The sequence below is a fragment of the Microtus pennsylvanicus genome, chromosome 16 (assembly GCF_037038515.1).
Source record: "Microtus pennsylvanicus isolate mMicPen1 chromosome 16, mMicPen1.hap1, whole genome shotgun sequence".
NCBI lineage: Eukaryota > Metazoa > Chordata > Mammalia > Rodentia > Cricetidae > Microtus > Microtus pennsylvanicus.
In genome coordinates this window covers 13314950-13336608 of record NC_134594.1, presented here as the reverse complement: position 1 = coordinate 13336608, position 21659 = coordinate 13314950, and the positions used below count along the sequence as shown (strand labels likewise).

General features: G+C 36.0%; 1 protein-coding gene across 10 annotated transcripts in view; it reads right to left on the bottom strand.

The window, feature by feature from the left end:
* Bltp1 (bridge-like lipid transfer protein family member 1) overlaps window positions 1–21659 on the bottom strand; it is a 173935-nt gene that overhangs the window by 130096 nt on the left and 22180 nt on the right. For 9 of the 10 annotated variants that reach the window (XM_075950555.1, XM_075950545.1, XM_075950552.1 and 6 more), the window contains exons 8-15: window positions 20079–20160; window positions 19505–19698; window positions 18105–18184; window positions 16268–16418; window positions 10043–10199; window positions 9592–9670; window positions 5267–5358; window positions 2822–2939 (exon numbers count right to left, since the gene is read on the bottom strand). In XM_075950555.1, the coding sequence (XP_075806670.1) occupies window positions 2822–2939; window positions 5267–5358; window positions 9592–9670; window positions 10043–10199; window positions 16268–16418; window positions 18105–18184; window positions 19505–19698; window positions 20079–20160 (953 nt within the window). Of the gene's footprint in view, window positions 1–2821; window positions 2940–5266; window positions 5359–9591; window positions 9671–10042; window positions 10200–16267; window positions 16419–17966; window positions 18026–18104; window positions 18185–19504; window positions 19699–20078; window positions 20161–21659 lie in introns of those variants that run through there. The other variant, XM_075950553.1, reaches the window with a different exon arrangement.

Here is a 21659-nt window from a genome sequence, read left to right as displayed (position 1 = left end):
CTGCTACAAGAGACAATAACTTCAAACTGTTTAACAGAAATCCCTGTTCAACTGAGAGGCCAAATGGGTCCAAGAAAGATGAAAATTAAATACTTAATCAAAGGCCCTATAACATCACCTACCACCTAACACCACAGTGGTAGTAAGCCAAGGAAGACTGCTATAGCAAGTAACCTACTGCGAATATTAGCAGTCACACAGCAAGAAGTAACTCTGTCTTACAGAAGACTACGGTACAATAACCAGAGTCTAAGAAGTGATTGCCAAAACCATTTTTATTAATATCTGTAATAAGCACTTGTTGCACTTTAATAGCACTTTTTTCTTCAGATCAAAAGCTGCTCACATTACCAGATGGTCTTATCAAATAATGTGATTAGAAAAATGAAGCACTTTCTTTATGACCTAATTCATTTGTGCAAGAAATTTAAAAATTATAAAGACAGTAAGTTAAAAATTAATCTGAAAAACACACTAACAACTTACTTTAGAACTAAATTGTTAATTGGGTGGTGTAGTGCACGTCTATAATCCCAGCACTCAGGAGGCAGAGGCAGGTGGATCTCTGGGAGTTTGAGGCCAGCTTGGTCCACAAAAGCTAGGTCCAGGACAGCTAGGGCTGTTACACAGAACCTTGTCTCAAAATATCAGAAAAAAAGAAAAAGGAAAAAAAAAGAAAAGAGAACTAAATTGTTATAAGTAATACCCCATAAAATGTCAACCAGTTGGTATTAGAGCTTTGTATTGGTCCATAATTGCCCCCCCCCCATCATAATATTCTTAAATCAATCTATTTTCACAAGAGGCTTCAGTTTCCACCTTTCTTTGACAGCTTCAACTCCTGGGGCATTGTATTTATGATAAAGCTCTGCCCCACATCCAAATTTCTAAAGAACTATTTTACCTTATTATAAAAGGCGTAAGAATCACTGCTGGACTCATAGGACCTCAGAGAGTCTGAACTGAACCAGCGAGCCTACAGGAACCAATCTAAGCCCTCTAGATAATATGTGACAGTTATATAGCTTGGTCTACTTGCAGGACTCCCAACAATGGGAGCAGGGGCTGTCCCTAACACTGCCTGGCTTTGGGGAATCTAGTCCTTGTACTGGGTGCCTTGCCCATCCTTAATACAAGAAGTGCTTAGTACTACAGCAACTTGATATGCCATGCTTTTTTTTTAATTGATTTTTATTGAGCTTTACATTTTTCTCTGCTCCCCTCCCTGCCTCTGCACTCCGCACTTCAACCCTCCCTCAAGGTCCCCATGCTCCCAATTTACTCAAGAAATCTTGTCTTGCCATGCTTTGTTGATAGCCATGGGAGGCCTGCCCTTTTCTAAACAGAAATGGAGTAATGGATTTTGGAGGACAGAGGGGAGGAGAAGAGAAAGGGTAAACTGTGATCAGGATATGAAATACGTAGAAAATTTTAATTAATAAAAGAAATTAATTAACAGAAACACCAAAAGAAAAAGAGAATTGCTGTTGAACAAAGGGCATTCCCTCATACCAGCTAGAGAACTTATTTCTTGTAGATTCTGTCAACAGAGAAAACAATTCAAGCACCGTGACCAAGGATATTCACTCAGGGATGAACCACTATTAATATCTAAGAGGTAGCCTTTCAGTAAAATTAGTAAATTTAAAAGGTACTCCTGAAGTTACTATGCTATCATGTCTTTCAGAATCAATATAAAGCGGTCAAATGTGACAGTTATCTAAGAAATGAGAACTTAAATGGTACAGACACACTATAAAAAAGAATGAATTAAACAGGAAAAGCATAAGAATTAGAGTGACAAAAAAGTACAGAAAATCTGTTCTAATTAAAGAAATGTGTAATCAAGTATTTAAAAGTAACAAAACATCTAGTTTAAAGAGCAACTTTAAAGTACATTTTTTTAAATCATGAAGGTTTTTAACTCAACTCTATTTTTAATACTGCTGATGCAAAAATGAAATGCCTGAAAGAAAGTATCTGAAACTAGGAAAAGTCTTAAAAAGATTTAAATAGTAAGAAGCAATGAAGCAAATGTTGTGTCTCCATAAAGCAGCTGTTGATCCTAATAAATCAGATCAACTCTGTGGGATGAACTTCTAGAGCCACAATCATAAAAGCTACTAGATTTGATGTAGTAATATTTATAACATTCATAGACCCAGACTACCTCTTTTTTTTTTTGTTTTTTTTTTGTTGTTGTTGTTGTTTTTGTTTTTTCGAGACAGGGTTTCTCTGTGGCTTTGGAGCCTGTCCTGGCACTAGCTCTTGTAGACCAGGCTGGTCTCGAACACACAGAGATCTGCCTGCCTCTGCCTCCCGAGTGCTAGGATCAAATGCGCCACCATCGCCCGGCAGACTACCTGTTTTTTATGAAATATGAATGCACCAAGAAGTTGTTTTTTTTTATTTCCAACTATAATGGCATTGACATAATCCACACTAACAGAAAAGTTTGAGCTAAAATAATATATTTTACTATTTGAGTATACTGTCATAGATCATGCTATAAAGCTGGAAAAGCCAGCAACTGGCTCATCAGTGCTTTATGTTTTACTAACCTGATCCAAAGCCATAGGCTAAACTAAGCTCTTCCATTTGTTTCTAAGCTCAAAATTGGTTTAATATTTTCACTGCCATTGTTTGGAATTGACGAAAACAAAAAATTTGTATTAAAATAGTTCCTTTGGTATTCTCAGCCTAAAACAAATTAAGATAGCATAAATAATATCACCAAATCCCTATATTGAATATAAAAGTAATCCTACAGAATAGAAATAAGCTCATCACAATAAATCACTCTATGTTTACCAAAAAATACCTGTAAAGAAGTTCTTCTGTGCAAAGATGAAGTGGTAGGTGGCTTTATAAACCTCTAATTCACACTGCCAGGTCTGTGGCATGTTCCAAATCCTGGGGTAGCTGGCATTGATGTGAAACTGCAAAACAAATGTTAGAGCTTAAAATGTGACAATGCTAACAGCATTGGAAATGAAGGCACACACACTAGTGAGTAATTAAAATTTATTTTCCCACTGAGCTGAACAGAAGGTGTCTGAGACTTTTAAAACTGTTGTAACACAACCAGTAAAATAAAAACAAGAAAAAAAGTAAATGAAATGATTCTAATGATACTCTGCTATACTTCTATACCACAGCCTAGCAAAATTGTCATCAGAGAGGCTTCATCCAGCAACTGATGGGAACAGATGCAGAGACCCACATCCAAACATTAGGCGAATTCTGATGAAGGCTGCAAAGAAGGACTGTGGGAGCCAAAGGATTCAATACACACACACACACACACACACACACACACACACACACACACACACACACACACACACACAAAACATCCCACAGAATCAACTAAACAGGGCTTATAGGGGCTCACAGAGACTGAAGTGACAGTCAGAGAGCCTCTATGGGACTGTCCTCTGTATACATTATGGTTGTGTAGCCAGTGTTCTTGTGAGACTCCTAAAAGTGAGAATGGGGACTGTCTCTGACTTTTCTGTTTTTTTTTTCCTGCTTTAGGGACTCTTCCTCCTGTTGGATTGCCTTAATATGAGGGGATGCACCTACTCTTGTTGTGACTTGTTATGCCATGTTTGTCTTATATCCCTGGGAGGCTTGCCCTTTTCTGAAGGGAAATGAAGAAAAGTAGATTGGGGGAAGGGACTGGAAAAAGAGGAGGGAGTGGAAACATCGATTTGAATGTAATATATGAGAGAAAAATAAATTAAAAGTAAATTTAAAAAAACAACTTGCTGTAGCAAAAGGTCAGTATTCCTGGTCAATACTCACATCTTTGAAATATTAAGCTTTGGTGTAGTCAAAATTTTCTGAGAACAAGGACTCATGCTCTACTTTAAACCAGCTAACTAATGTAGCAGGTAATAAACCATGCCCCTAATTCCTCCTCTGTTAATAGAAGGAAGGTGGAATACCATGCACACCATCATACAACCTGATCCTGGCATTTCTGCAAAGGAAAAAGCTGCCTGCTTAAGAGTAGCAGCAATGTTTTATCAGCAATAGCTTGAGAATTCTAACAAGTGCTGAACTGTAAGGAATACTGATTTTGATAGATTTTAATGCTAGATTTTACGTAATAATAGATTTCTGTAGTAATTTTATATTATTCATATACTAAGGCACGTTTTTATACTTATGAAATATGAATGCTCCAAAAATTAAGGTTTTATTTCAACAATGTTGGCATCAACTTAATTCACGTCAACAGAAAAGACTACATACTGACTCTCAGGCTAAGCCAACAAACCTGACTATTTGTGAATGCTGCTGTAGATAATTATATAAATATATATGGGTTTTTCTTAGTAATTGTGAAATTTTCTTCTATTTACTTGTAGGTTATGTGTAAAATGTTAGCTTAAGGCAAGTAATTAAGAACCTTATGACATCATCTTATATAAATGAATCTTCAGTGCATACCAACCATTCTAAACAGTGGGTTTTTGTTGTTGTTGTTGTTGTTGTTGTTACTGACTTTTCTTTTTAAGTCCCAGATTAATGAGTATCTTAATCTGAAATTTAAACTACATGTACTGTCAGACAACCCAAAGTACCATCAAAATTTTCTTCCTTTAAACTTAGTCACTGACTTGACGAAGAATAAAATGTTAAGCTCTGAGAGAAAATCCAAGCAAGCCATACATGCTCAAAAATTATTTTACTTATAATTTAGGAAAAACACATGAAGTTGAAAATTAGCATTCAAACAACTTTTGAGGCCTTCTACTCACTTCCTATATATTAGAAGCAGAGCAATAAGCCTGGTGGCGGGATGGGGAGGTAGCACACGCCTTTAATCCCAGCACTCAGGAGGCAGGGGCAGGTAGATTTGTGAGTTCGAGACTAGCCTGGTCTACAAAGCAAGTTCCAGGACATCCTGGGTAATACAGAAGAACCCTGTCTCCAAAAATTTGAGGAAAAAAGAAAAGAAAAAAGGAAGGAAGAAAAGAGGGAGCAAGGGAAGGAAAGAGAGAGACAGAGAGGGAGAGAGGGAAGGAAGGAAGGAGCAAGTGAGGGAGGGAAGGAAGCAAGGAAAGAAGCAGGGCAATAAAGGAATGCAAAGGCAGTACACAGTATCTGCAATCAACTTCTCTTCCCTAGTATGGTATAACTAAAGTACCTACTTGGCAGTTCTTAAATAAGAAAACAGTTAATTTTTAATTTTACACTGAAAATTTGAAACCAAATTATAACTACTAAAAGAATACATTCATATATTTAGACTTACTGCTAACATTTCTGCTTCTAACAGGGTTCGATACTGCATGCTGGTAGTAGCATCAACATGTAATAGTTGTCCTTTAATTGCAGGAGTGTAACCTAATAAATAGAAATATAAAACGTAAGGACTAGAATAAAAATTATAATTTTTGTAGTAAAACCAACTCAAAAAAAATAATCCCTGAGAAACAGCTTAAGTATTCTTCAGTAAAAGAGCTTGCTAATATAATAAGGAATCATCATCACCATTGATATCTACTCTAGTTTGCTTTGGAGTATGAACCTACAATGCTCTCTCAGTATCCATTCAGGATGGTTCCAGGATCCCATAATTAAACCAAAATCTATAATGTTCAAGACCTTTATGTGAAATGTCAAAGTATTTCACATTATTTCATACATCTTCCACATATGCCAAATTATCCCACATTACTTATACTTAATCTTTAATGCAATGTAAACACTACATAATAACCACTAAACAGTACTGTTTAGGGAATGACAAGGAAAAAGTATACAGTACAAACTCAACTTTACTTAAATATTTTCATATTGAAGCCTACAGATATGAAGACTTACTGCATGTTTACTCTCTAAGGAATACTTTTCTTTTTTTAAAAAAAAACTTTATTTACTTATTATGTATACAGTGTTCAGCCTCCATGTATCCCTGCAGGCCAGAAGAGGGCACCAAATCTCATTACAGATGGTTGTGAGCTACCATGTGGTTGCTGGGAATTGAACTCAGGACCTTTGGAAGAGCAGGCAGAGCTCTTAACCACTGAGCCATCTCTCCGGCCCAAGGAATACTTTTCAAATATTAACACAAGCTCCATACTTTTACTTTATTCACTGACTCACGTATATTATTTTTTCATCACTTTTTTCAACTACTCCCTATATAACTACAGTTGCCAAATATCATCTATTTCTCTTATAATGACACTTTCACATCAATAAATGCCATTCTCGGCACAAGCAGGAAAGTTTAAAATGCCATTTCCTTCCCTAATGAGCCTCCTTTTCTAACTAGCTGTATGTTATTATACTAAGAGTTTTATAGCATATCTACAACACACTCCGCTATAGGCTTTCTTTTCCATCCTAAATATTTGAATTTGAAAAATACTTTAGGTTTCTGTGTGCTTGGAGCCATGTGTTGTCCTTTCCATGATTCCTAAGTCCATGTGTCATTCCTAAGCTCCACAAAGTCATCTTAAAAATCCGCCAAATCCTTTTGACAACTTTTGTTACATTTTATGCATTTGGGTATATGTCTGTGTGGAGGTCAGAGGGTACCCTGTGAAAACTGGTCCTTTTTTTCTAGCATATGGGTGTTTGGAATACTGATTCCTCAATCCTCAGCTGGCCCACATTTATCTCAGTGTGCCAACATTTGTACAATAGCTATGCACTGTGAAATTACACAAGGATATTTACTATGTGCATTATTGTGCAGGCTAGCCTTAAGTCAACTTGACACAAGCTAGAGTTATCTGGAAGAGGAGAACCACAAGTGAGAGAAATAAGATCCAACTGTAAGGTGTTCTCTTAATTAGTGATTGATGTGGGAGGGCTCAGCCTGTGGTGGCGCCATCCCTGGGCTGGTCATCCTGGGTTCTTTATAGAAAGCAAACTGAGCAAGATGCAGGAAGCAAGCCAGTAAGCAGCACCCCTCCATGGTCTCTGCATCAGCTCCTGCCTCCAAGTTCCTGCTCTGTTTGAGTTCCTATCCTGACTTCCTTAACAATGTGAAAGGTAAGCCAAAAAACCCTTTCCTCCCCAACTTGCTTTCAGGTCATGGTGTTTCATTGCAGCAACAGAAACCGTAACTAGTAGGGCACTGGGGGAGGGGGGAGCAGAGGCAGGAGGATCTCTGAGAGTTCAAGGCCAGCCTGGTCTACCAGAGCTAGTTTGGACAGGCTCCATAGCCACAAAAACCCTGTCTTGAAAAACCAAGTAAATAAATAAATAAAATAAAAACACATAACTAAGAAAATGATTGATTGATCAACTTAAAAATTTTATTTTGTAAGTAAGTATTTTGCCTGCCTTTGTGGATGTGCACCACGTGTGTTCATGCCAGAGAGAATGTTACAGTGGGTTGTAAACCACCATGTGGTTGGTGCTAGGAACTAAAAGGTCAGAACACTCCCATATTTGAACCATTATTAATTTTATACAACTTCCGATTTTCCTTCTCCCCTGTGATACACTGTAACTAAAGTATTTCTAACAGACTTTTCTTACCAAATAACTCCTATGAATCAGGCAGCGCTAGAGGATCTCAGATCTCTCCTTCAAGAGCTCACATGAGCTCTAGTTCTTTACAAGAAAAAGAACCTGGAGTTGGGTGGGAGTATATATTATGCCATCCTCAGTCACTGTTTCAATGGATTATTTAAACAGAAAAGCCCAAATGCTGTAAATTTTATGTAAATATAAGAAATGAATCAACCTCTCTTTCTCGCTTTATATAGGAGCATGGATATAGATGACAGAAACAAGATAGGAGAGCTAAATAAAATAAAATATGTCTAAAAAAATTAATGACAGATATCCATACTATCATTGCCATTTAATGACCTTAAAATAGAGTCTATCACTATTCTCTTTACATCAAGAAAGTGACTATGTACACAATTTCATCTTAACTCTCCTCAGTAACAAATATACTAAAGTGGGAGTAAAAAAAAGCAAAACTTAACCTAAAGCACTATTTATTCATGTTACTGATTAAGTGCCCAAATTTCAAATATGCAATGAATTATAGTAGCTCAGATGAAATTGTAGCTGTAAGAGAATTATTTAATATTTTAATATGCGCTTTTTTTCTTTCTCACAGTTACACTGTTCTAAGTACCCAGCTTAGTCTATGAAAAAAATATCTATTAATGTCACACCCTAAAAAAATTTGTGCCAGGCAGGGGTGGTGCACACCTTTATCCCCAGCACCTGAGAGACAGAGGTAGGTTGATCACTGTGAGTCCGAGGCCAGCGTGGTCTACAGAATGAGTTCCAGGACAGTCAGAGCTGTTACACAGAGAAACTCTATCTCAAAAAACAAAAACAAAGCAAAAATTTAAGCCTATTTATCAAACAATTACTGTTCAAATTCCAGGATCTGAAGTAAGTATGAGACCTGTGATTGATACAGTATCCACTCTCACAGTACCAAAGCTTAACTAGAAAAATTATCAGACCTACAAGAGATGTGTACAATATAAGAAAAACATAGAATTACTATTTCTAACAAGTCAAAAATTGTTCTTGCTAGATACTCAAATATTATGTAATCACTTAAAGTACAGGTACATTGAAATGTAAAACTATGCCCTCATCTGCTCAAGGATATTTCAAAAACTTACAAATAGGACTATCACATGATCCAGCAACCCCATTATTGAGTCTATCTCCAAAGGCAATGAATAAGTGGGCTGAAGAGCCATCTGCATGCCCATGTTCATGGTAGCACCATGCACAAAAGTCATGACATGAAAACAAACTAGGTGCGGTATCCATCAACTGATGAATGAACAGAATAAAATATGGTACATATGTGAAATGGGAATCTAGCCACAAAAAAAAGGTTGAATTCTTATCAAATGATAAGACAAAATGGCTCCAAATGAAAGTCATTATGTCAAGTGAAATAAGACACACAAAAAAGGATGTGATCTTATTAATGATCTCATTAGCGCATGCAACCTAAAACAAGAAAAAAATAAACACTGAGCTTATAGAAGTTGAGAGCAGAATGGTAGTTACTCAAGGCTGGTACTGAGAAAGGAAGGGTTAGGAGTGGGTAAAAATGACTACTAAGTTATAGACACAAATTGTAGGCTGATCCACAGATAATGAGAATGTTATACACTTCAAAAAGCTCAAGGAAAGCTGGTCAGTATGGTAGTTCCAATCTGCAATCACAGCACTTGAGAGTCTGAGGAAGGAGCATCTCAAGTTGGGGACAAGCCTAAGCTACATAGCAAGTCCTTGCTCAGCATGGTCTACATAACGAAATGCTGTCTCAAAAAAATAAGTGCGAAACAAAAGGATTTTAAATTCTTTTACCACACAAAAGTTATAAATGTAGAAACACGTTTACTTTGACTTGAACATTGTAAGTCTATATACATGGGTTCAAACATCACATGGCACCTCATAAATAGATACACTTTTATGTATCAGTAAAAACCTAAACTATACTTAAATTTATAATAGACAAAAAAATTAAAATAAAACATTACTATTATTAATCTGGAAGGACTAACAAACTACATTACCATATTAATCATGTCACTGATTATTTCAGGCAAAATAATGATAACTTACCATTTTCTTCAACTGTCATTGGAATATTAATTTCTAAATATGAGCCAGCCCCTACATTTACATGTACAGCATTTGTTTCCTACCAAAAGAACAAGATTAATTACATGAGATTTATTGTATTTATATTCCTATCATTTTACTTCTAAATTATCAAAGAAATATAATTAATAATATGAAGTATTAAAAATTTGGAAAAACAAAGGTTCAGATTTACACCAAAATTATACTAAAACAATTTAACAAAATACAAAGGAAAAATTAGAAGATAACTTAAAAGTTCACTGTTATTACTATTAATCATTATTAATTTCTTTTCATTATTTGGCATTTAACAAAGTATTGTAAACATAAAATAGAAATGAAGCTAAGCATAGAATTATGACCCAAAAAATACTCTAAAAAATAATTTTCAAATTTTAAACACTATTTTCTATTATCTTATAATAAATACCCTGTTTTTAGTAAACAGCAAGTCAATGGTAGCATCTGCAATAATATTCATTCGTAGTTCAAATGCAAGGATCTGTCTTGGTCTCCCAGGCTGTGCGATCTCAGAAACTTTCAGAACTTGATAGTCAGGTGGAAAGAAAAACTTCCATAAACAATCTCTACATATCAAGAAAAAGGAGTAATGGCATGTTAGTCAAACACAATCATCTTTGATAAGTAACTAAAATCTTATTTTAACCTATCATTGCTATCTCATTTGACAAACTATTTTTCCATATCATATAGATAACAATAAACTTTGAACACCTAATACACTATTACTGAGTGAAACATGGGCAGGCCCCAATCTAAGTGTATATGAGTTGTAAAAACAGACTATAAGCCTATCAGTTATGTAAATGATCAAGAACTGAAGAAAGATAGCTTAATTCATCATTTCTCCCTAAGCAAGTGAATTAATCTTTCTGAGAAAACCTGATCAGTTTCCTTGTGTATAAAAATAACTTATCTCAGAGAGTGGCACTGAGGATTAAAAAATACTTAACAGTGTGTGACACACGGAAGAATTTTGTATTACTGTCACAATCATTTAAAAAATTTATTTTTATTTTATGTCTATGGGTATTTTGCTTGCACATATATTGTGCATTTCATGGATGCAGTGTGTGAAGGATAAAAAAAAGAAAAACATAAGATCCCCTGAGACAACAATTATAAACAGTTGTAAGTCACTATGTGGGTGCCGGTAACCCCAAGTCCTCTGCAAGACTAACCAGTGCTCTGAACCACCAGACCATGTCTTTTTTTTTTTTTTTTTTTTGGACTTTCGAGACAGGGTTTCTCCGTAGCTTTTTTGGTTCCTGTCCTGGAACTAGCTCTTGTAGACCAGGCTGGCCTCGAACTCACAGAGATCCACCTGCCTCTGCCTCCTGAGTGCTGGGATTAAAGGTGTGCACCACCACCGCCCGGCTGAGAACATGTCTTTTAATCAACATAATATCATTGAAAGGACAAAGAGCAATATATTCTAAAAAGTAAACAAGTATTTAGTCGCTGAGCCTAATATATGTCTCCCTATATCATTTGACAAGGATGAAAGAACTTAACAAATGTTCAACTCAGAGTCTTCTATGTGGGCCAACATCAGCTTAGTATATGTTCACAGAAGGTAGCAGTGCATGTCTTTTCAATAATAGGGTTGAAGGAGTCAGTAGTGACAGTAAAGACTACTTAAAATAAGAGACTTGGAAAAAGTAGATGAACAGAACAAAATCTGAAAACTGAAATTCACAGAGTTAGACTTGTCATCATTATGTAAAAATGCACAAAAATTCTGCAAATGTTCTGAGACTCACAACACACTAATCCAAAAAATACAGCACACCCAGAACTACAGGCATTAGGCTGTAATGGAAAGAACACTGGGTAGAAGGGCTGATCTGAACCATGGCCCTTACTACTGCTTCAATACCTTCCCCACATCACACAGCCGTCTTTCCATGAGGGAGGTACCATATGAACAAAGCACACTGAAAAACAAACCTTTTGATTTAAAGAGCATGAGTAAACCTTGAGATTTAATGTGTTCTGAGTCTAATTTTTAAAAACACTGGTGTTCTCTCTCAGCAGGGGAAAACATGCTAGAGAGGGTTGTGAAAGTACATATAAATACAGTACCATTTCTCTAAATAATACTATGATTGGTTAGTCTCTAACGTGAGATTTGTGTCTGGCATGGAGGCACATGCCTTTAATTCCAGCACTTAGGAAGAGGCTGATGAATCTTTTTGTATTTAAGGCTATGTAGAGACCCTGTCTCAAAACAAAATTTAAAAAAAAAAACTTATTATGAAAATTTAACTCGGGCTTTTGAGTAAATATGTGCTGAAATTTTTAAGCATAGCAAGATTAAATATAATTTAAGAGGAATCATGGTTTATTCAAGTTAAAAAATACAAAAACATTTCATAGTTATTTTCCTAATATAACTAACTGTTCACCAGGACCCCCCCCCAAAGACTAATTTCTCCTAAGATTTCTGAATACAGTTCAAATAGTGTCAGTTATTACTTCATAGAAACCTCTCATTATCAACTGATGCCACAGTGACTACAGCATCATTAAACTAAAAAAATACTACAAGAGGAAGATTAAAATCTAGTAACATAAAGTCTTTGTTTTCAAACCTGAAATTTTAGGCTCCATTGATGCTCAAATTTAATAATCTAGCATAGTAAATATACTAACATATTTCCAAGGTTTTCAAAAAATTTATTCCAGATTTTGAACAACTGTTCAACAATGACATACTGAGGCATGTTATTTCAATATACCTGAAATATTAACATGAAAAGTATATAATGAACAATCAAGCAGAAGTGTTCGGCCCATTCCAGGCCTGAGCTAATGGCTCCTCCCAGATTTCTTAGTCAGGCACCATCACACCAAGCACTACCTGAGGGTTCCTAGGCCCAGCCATGTGAGAAAAGAAAAGCAACAGCTCCGTGCCAGCCAAGCCTTGTGGCTAGAGCAGGCAAGACTCAACCAAGTGCCACCTGTAACCCAATCAAGAGCCCTGGCACAGAGTGAATGGGCACTATTATAATGAGTACATGGTGGGAAAATGGAAAAGGCAGAATGGTTCAAGGGGCCATGTTTAGAGGTGGATCTGAAGAGGTGAGCATGGTAAGGAACAGGCTGACGTGAATAGCCTGTTAGTCACCCAAGTCTAAGGTGATGATTGAGCCTGGGCTATTGCCAAAGGCCAGTTCTGGGTCTGAGGCCCTGAAGTAGCCATGAAGGGGGCCTGTGTTGATGTGACTCCTGTGGCCACTGAGAACCATGAAGAGGCCTGGAGATGAGAGTTGTTCCAGGGTACATGAGTGAGAGAACTAGCCCTGCCCCTCACCAGCTGTAGCACACAGGAGAGCTGGCCCTGAACCCTGCCAGGGTAGCACACTAAAGCTAACCCTGTTGTTGGGGGAAGGGTGCCAGAGTAGGAAAACTGACCCCGCCCCTTGTGCGTCCCCTACAGCAATTGAGAGAAAGGACCCTGCACCTAGCCTGGCTAAAACAATAGAGCTGGCCCTGGTGGTGTGAGTGTAGGTGAGACAAATATGAGGAACCTGAGAGCAGAACTAGTCCTGCTTCTTGCTGCAGGCTGCACTGGGTGAGCTAGCTGAGACAGTGCTGGAGCACTCACCCAGGCAGTGTTGATGAGGAAAAGCTAGGGAGGAGCTACCACCCAGGCCCAGAACCAGGGTTGAGTTGGCCCACCCCAACATTCACCTTGTCTGTGAACTGTGTGAGCATGTGAAGGGGACAAATCTACTGATCCAAAACTGCAGGATCTCCACAACACAGGATAACAACAGGACATCCAAGAGGAGCTCCAGCGAGAGCCCATTATCTGTGGCACAGCAGAAGCCAGAGGCCTCAAGCCAGATAGATAGCGCTTGGCAAGAACACTCGTAAGTAAAGTTGAATGGACTAAAGGGTAAACTGTGTGACTCAACAGGTCACACTACGGCTTCCACAACAAGATTCTTCTACTTTTTTGTTATTGTTGTTTTTATTTTGTTTTGCTTTTTTGTTTTGTCTGGTTTGGGTTTTCTTTTAAATTTGGTTTTCTTCCCTGACTGCTCTTTGGACTGGAGAGGGAGGGGGAAAGGAGTGGGGGGAGGGGGAGAAGGCTGGGAGGAGGGGGAGGGAAATGGGAGGCTGGGAGGAGGTGGAAACTTGTTTTTTTTTAAATATTTATTTATTTATTCATTATGTATACAATATTCTGTCTGTATGTCTGCAGGCCAGAAGAGGGCACCAGACCTTATTACAGATGGTTGTGAGCCACCATGTGATTGCCGGGAATTGAACTCAGGACCTTTGGAAGAGCAGGCAGTGCTCTTAACCACTGAGCCATCTCTCCAGCCCCTTGTTTTTGTTTTTTTTTTTCTCCTTTTCTCAATTAAAAAAAAATTTGGTTTTCTTTCGAGGGGAGGCTGCAAGAGCAGAGAAAGGATGTGAGCAGATGGGAAAATGATAAAAGTAAAAAAATAACAAAAAAATATGCTGAGAATACTTGCCTAGAATATGTTGGATCCTGGTTTTATCTCTAATACCATTTTTTAAAAAGAAGAAAGACCATATTACTTGACAGTGTGTAATTTTTCCAACAGTACTAGGTAGGGAACTCATTTTAAAGTAAAAAGTTAAAAAAAGCCAATGTATCAAGAATTAATTTCAGCACTCCATCAACAGGTTAAAAATACCTGATTCACTGAGGGACTTAGCTTATCTCTCTTTTTTCAAGAAAACTAGATCATAAGTACAAAACTAGCCTAATTCTAAGTAATGTTTACTCCAATTTCTCTCTCTCACTCACCACCACCCCCCACAGAAATAAGGTTTCTCTATCTAACAGTCCTGGAATTTGCTCTGTAGACCAGGCTGGCCTCAAACTCACTAAGATCCACCTGCCTCTGTCTCCCAAGTGCTGAGATTAAAGGTGTGAGCCACCACCACCCAGTGTCTATTCTAATTTCTCAATGTCCCCTAATAATCAGTGCTAAATGTCTCCTAAATTCTTCAGCAGTAGGAAATTGGTCATAATATATTATAAATAAGTTATTTTAAAATGGAAGACTAGTTTAGTTTAAATAATCTTCCAGGTAAGCAAGTATGATAGTGAAGAGTATATATAGTTCCAGATACCTAGGACACTAAAGCAAAAGGATCAGTTGAACCCAGAGTTTAAGACCAGGTTGAACAACAGCCCCACCTCAAAACGAACACATAGCAAACAAAGCCTTTCTGGTACTCCTCATTACTATAAAACCCATACCTGCATTTATCTATTCATTTATTCTTTCCCTAAGGCCTTGCACATTAGGTAGGCAAGCATTCTAACATTTATTTAAAGCCTCAGCCCCTGGCTTTCTAGGTTGAGGGAGGGGTCTCACTTCATAACTCAGGTTGGCCTCTACCTCACAATTCTCCTACACAGACCCCTCTGGCATGCTGAAATGACAGGCATGAATCACTGTACCTGCCATGTCTCTTTAGTACAGAACTCTGAACTACCTACAAGACCTTCAGGGAAATTTCTTTACTGTCCTTATTCATCTTTCCTTGATTAGTCATACCCCCTTCTTTCACCTCGCAAACTTCTGCTTATCTTTCATAAACCATACTCACATTCCCTCTAGTAAGGCCTTCTTTATTCACTGTGCTAATCTTTAATGCTAACAGCTTGTTACAAGCCAAACTGTACCCTAAAATTTCATGTTTAAATCCTTTAACACATGGCTGTATTTGGTGACAGGGACTTTAAAGATGAGTTTGTGAAGGGTCATCAGAAAATACCCAATCCTGTATGGCTGGTGTGCTTCTCAAAAAAAGAGATCAACAGACTCTGGGACAGGGCATGTCAAAAAAGGAGCCAACATACGTTGCCTTAGCTCCAAGAAGGGGCTGGGACACATCCACCTCTCATGATGCTCAAAAAGGACCAATATTGCTAATACCTCCAAGTGTGACTCTTGAACTCCAGAACTTGATTAAACAAGTTTCTGCTGCTGAGGCAATATCCCAGCAATGCTTTGCTATTTAATCCTCAGAAACTGCTACTGTCTTTTCGAGCCTGTCATGATAAGCCTTCCTCACTTATCATGGCTTCACTAAAGCTATTGCAGTCTTTCATTTCTTAATCTATATTCCCAAAATCCCTGACTCACGGAAGGTCAGTAAATAAATCGTAAATTAAATATAAAAATAAAACAAAGAAACCAGTAAGTAGGCTTGCTCACTAGAGTTTGTGGTTTCTCCACAAACAAATTATTAACTGGATCAAGTGTTTAGTAAAAACTTACTTTGCTACAACATAATAGTTTTCAAAAATTAAGTAATGGGAGCTAGAGTGATGATTCAGCTGTTAAGAGCACTTGATGCTCTTCCAGAGGACCTGAGTTTGGTTCTTGGCACCTATACCAAGCATCTTACAAATGACTGTAACTCCTGCTCCAGGAGATCCTCTGGCCTCCATGGGTACCTGAGCTCAGGTGCACATACCTGAATGCATATGGATACATAAGCATACAGACACACATGAATACACATAATTAAAAAATAATAAAGATGTTTTCAAACATTAAGCTAGTATTCAATAAAAACTAAAATAAAATATCAATATACTTAAAAAAAATATTAGAAATATAATTTACTCAAATACCTCTGTCTGTCAGCCCAAGGTCCATAATTAAAATCTGTTCCTTTACCACAGACAATATCTAGTCCCCAACATGGAGGTAAGTCTTGTAATTTGCAATCTTCACTGCTTATTTCTCCTTCTAGATTCTCTTCTGTTTCTTCTGGAACAAGTCCTACGTTCCAAAATATAGAAAGCAATTAGTTAAAACCACCTTTAAGAAGTTTCCTTACATTTAATTAGCAGTTCAAATATTTTAATCTCACATAACCTTACAACTAAAAATTTAAAAGTTCCAGAGAGGTTGGTAGGTTTTGTTTTTTGTATATTATATATCAAATTTATTATATTCAAAATTAAAATTCCATGATTTTAAGGTTTTATTTAAACAATAAACTTACTGTTTATTTACATAAAGAATAACTTTTTAAAAGTATAAATAAATAAAAACTAACTAATTAAACTTAAGTTTTCACCTCAAGGAAAAAAAAACTGTAACTTCCAAAACAATTTAGTGAGAACTTTTTGTATTGCTCTTCACATCAGCAAGAATCAGTGTCCAGACAAACAGAAAACAGATTCTCATAGCCACTCTACACAAGATAATATTGTTAAAAGAGTCTGAAGCAATCTTGCCTTCAGTGTAGATAGAAAAGGAAGAAACATTTCAACAGCCCATATGTGTGTGTGTGTGTGTGTGTGTGTGTGTGTGTGAGTGTGTACTAGAGCAAAATTCAACAAATGACACTTCAAAAGATTACAGTGTAGTATGAAACACATTTTTAAAATTTTTAAACTGTCTCATGTTAAAATCTACTGCTCTCTCTTGTATTCTGAGTGAATCTTTTGTCCATGCATGTTTCTGTAAAATTATGTACTGATTATTTGGAAAACAGTGGTTCATTATGTTCATTTTTATAAAAATTGGCAAATTAATTCTTAAACTTTTCCTAAAACCACATGTTATTATCACTCACAGTTTCATTAGAAAAGCTGTGAATACTGGGATGCTGTCATACAGCACCAAAGTTTCCAAAATTCTTATTTTCACATGAAAAACTATACGGTTTGTCTTGAATTATTCTTTCAAGTAAAATCAGTGTTCCATGAAGAAAAGCAAGCAGGCTTATGACTTAATCAAGTGGGTACTTTTTCTGAACTCTTATAGCACAAGTGCTCCATGACACTTCCTTCCCAGTTCATCATACCAAGTGCAAAGACTATTAAGGCTAAAAAGGTAATAAAATTGATATTTTTTATGGTTTCAACAAGGAATTCTTTTGAGAATTGACATTTTCTGTTGGACCACAAATGTGTGGCAGTAACTTCTGAATACTATTGCTTCTACAATGTCATGACAAAGGGACAAGGATCCTGGTCCTGTACTGAAAACATTGACCACACAAACCACTGGGAGGCAAAAAGAACAGAAGCATGATAAAAGAGCTCAAACAATCCAACATTAGGAACTTTTCTCAAATGGAAGCCATCTATCAAACAATGAGAGTAGTTAAGTCTCAATTTTTATGTTGTGAAATTAAAATGTAATAAATTGTAAATTTTTTTCCCTCTAAGTTAAGACAAACTACCCTGTTAACACATATCCCGAGGTTTTTCTTGGGGTTACTTGTTTACAATTTTTGAGTACATCTATGAAATGCATTTGTAGGAAAGATTAGTCTACAAAACAGTAATGCAATACTCAACTCTTAAGACATGATACCTTTTTTTGGAATTTGACACTCTGTCGTGTTTAACATTTACTGATGCTAACTTTCAGAATTTTGAAATATGCATACAAGCGCATTTCCCAGAAGAAGCAGAAGCAGTCCTCTGAGACACACTTTCAAAGAGGACACACCTGGCTCATCCATGTAATAGTAGATGTCAACATCATTTGACTGCATCACCACAAAACCCTCTCCCATGAGTCTCGGTGGTCTACGAGAACAAGTGTGACACACAACAAATTAATAAATACATCTTAGACTATAAAATGCTCAGCACTCTAGTGAACAACAGTTAAGAGTGAAGAGAAAAAGGGGGGGGGGATAAACTACGAAGTACATGACAGATTGTATCTTTTTGGTTTGGTTTGGTTTTTTGAAACAGGGTTTCTCTGTAACTTTGGAGTCTGTCCCTCTGTCCTGGAACTAGCTCTTGTAGGCCAGGCTGGCCTCCAACTCTCCTGGGTGCAAGGGTGCAAGAGATTGTATATTTAAAAAAAAAAAAAATTTCACACAAACACCGTAACAAATGTAACAAGTTACTCTTATTGTCTAGTTGTATACTATATCAGGTTAAGTGATAAAAAATGACCCTGAAATCTATTGATAAATTAGTTCAGGAAAATGAAAAATTGGCTTATAGTCCTCACTTTGGGTTTTGAATGAGATAAATCTATTTAAAACAGAGGCTAAATACAACAATAATTAAGAGTAAAACCAAATGGACACATAGCCACTTGGAAATCATACAGAGGAAACCCTTTCTACCATGCTAGCCAATCCTGGAAATTTTAGTTGAATGTCAGCCAAGAATTAAAATTTGCCTTTCATAATTTCATAAAAAACTTACATTGCTGATATAAGAAAAAGCTGAAATATTACAATATAAATTTTCTATGTATATACTTAAAATTATACAACTTCAAATATATGACTTCAGCAAGAGTTCTTATCATAAAAATAAAAGAGACTGAGAAAGATTGGGGACTGTTATTCTAAAAACAGGTGACTTGGTGTCTGGCAGGAGTTAATAAAGGGCCGTTTCCTCAGGGTCTAGTCTATTCCTGCATAAATGTCTCACCATACTGATGAGTATAATGTAATGTTCTTCTAAATAAAACAGCTATTTGAGCACAGGAAGAAGTTGAAAAGCTAGATAGGAAAAGTCAAGTGGCTATCTCAAAATTGGACCACTCTACCTTAACCAATTTTCCCAAGAGAGAGTTGTAATTAATCCCTTCAATTTATTACTTATCCTAGCCTTCTAGATACAAAAATACACCTTTAATGAGCATGTCCTAACATAAATATCAGAGGTTAATTTAATCCAAAATAAATAAGAAAGTAAAAAAATTATCATTATAATCATACAGAAACACATTGAAAAGTATACCTATTACTTTTCACACAAAAGCTCTAACAGACTGAAAATATATGTGATTGCTGTACAACTTCTACTACAGAAATGAGAAGAATACTACAGGCTCCTTATATTAGCTACAAAGAAGTTACTATTTTTATGATGTTTTCTTACTCATCGTTTTGAAGACCAACATATCTTGGACTAGGAACAAGCATTACTCGAACATTTTCAAGCTTTCCTTTCACAATGTGCATGAACTGGTCAAGATGACTTGAAGGTGGTTTTGTAGTGTAAGTTAAGAAAGCATCATCAAAGTTGATGCACAGAGTCTGAGGTTGGTAATGGTTCCCAAACGCCAAACGTCCCTAAAAACATAAAAGAGATACTATACCAGCATAGTCATTGTTTTTCCTTAGCTGACCTAATAACCAACATTCTCAAGCAATAACTGATTCCATTTTAGCTGTATATGCTATTTAAATCATTATTTAAAATAATTATCATTTATTTAAATCAATATTCAAAGAAAATAAAGATAAGGTTAGAGCAACTTAACCACTTGTAAACAGTCCTTCAGGTTTAATAAGCACCTAAATACACAGCTGGTGTTAAAACAGTTCATTCATACCCTGGAACTAAAATATGCAAAAAACTTTTATTTTCTTATATGGACTTTGTATTTGCAAATAATATTAAGTTCTATGGATTAATGTGTCAAACATTGACTTAAACATAATTTACTTACTGTGCTCACATTGACCTTAATAACTGGGATAAGTGATCTCCACGAAGATGTGGGGTCTTGAGACTCTGTTTTTACTTTAACTCTGATGAGAAAAATAAAACTTACATGAAGAAAAACTTAAGGGTATAAAATTAAACTTCCTCATAACATACACACATCATGCCAACTGCATTTTCCAAAACTATCTAATGAGTATTCAAGTAAACAAAACAATAAACATGTGGAGACATGTTTATTAGCTATATTATTAGGTATTTATTAGGGATATTAAGTAACATGCCTAAAAGTATCTTTTGGCATGTAGTTTTTCATACTTTTTTACAAGCTATAATGAAAAACCATCTTTCTATAATAACACTCTAGAGTAGAATATGACACAATTATTGTACTGTGATACTCATTTTATCACCCCACTTTGCAACACAACAAAGTTAATCAGCCATGTGATTTATGTAATCAAGGTATAAAGTCAGTATTAATTCTCATCACCTCTGGCCCCTGGTAACCACAATTCTACTCTATTTCTTTGAGTTTAAGATTGGGGGAGAAGAGATCTATGTTGTTGGTTTTCTTTTTTTTTTTCAAACATGTTTTTAAGAGTATTTTTATTAATTCTTTGACAAGTTCCGTTTTTTTGTTTGTTTGTTTTGAGAAAGGGTCTTACTATGTATTTTTGGTGGGGAAAAAAAAGGAACTTCTCAAAGATTTAAGGTTAAGAGCGCTGCCTGCTCTTCCAAGGGTCCTGAGTTCAATTTCCAGCAACCACTTGGTGGTTCAAACAATCTGTAATGAGATCTGGTGTCCTCTTGAGGAAGAGACCAGGTCAGTCATTCTCATCAACTTAGATCATGAAACCCAATAAGGACGAGTTCAACAGAACCGCCATATACGGGCTGACCATGCCTGCTTCAGCATTGCCAGGGCATAGATTTCATTTCATTCTTACTATGTAGCTGATCTCACATTCACTTTTGTCCCTTAAGCCCAGGTGGGCTCAATTATTTTAAACTCCACATATAAACAAGATTATGCTGGATTGCCTTTCTAGGCTTGGCTTATTTCATAATATCTATTTTGTTGCAAATAATAAGATTTCCTTTTTTAAAAAAAGGGATTAATATTTCATACAATGGATCAATTTTCAAATTAAAAAATAAATAAAAGGAGAATCTGTGTCTAAAACATAACAGTAAGTTAAAAATATAATGAGCTTCATTTGAAAATAATAGTTTGATTTTAAAAAGAACTCCTGAATAAAACTTTTAATTTAAGTAACTTTAATATCTCTAGAAAGGGTACACAAGCCATTTCATTTCCCAATCATTTTCTAATTGTGGCTTATTTTCCAAGACTCATAATAAATTACTACGCATTGAACACTGTGTTGACTCTATTATTTTATAAGTGCCTTCTTAAAGATATTTCTTTTTCTATTAATAGATTTCCTTTTATTGATGTGTTCCTGTTCTGTCTCTTGCCCTTTCAACAACATATATATATATATATATATATATATATATATATATATACACAAAGATAAGTGATAATGATACATATTTTATGGCAAATACAGATTATTCT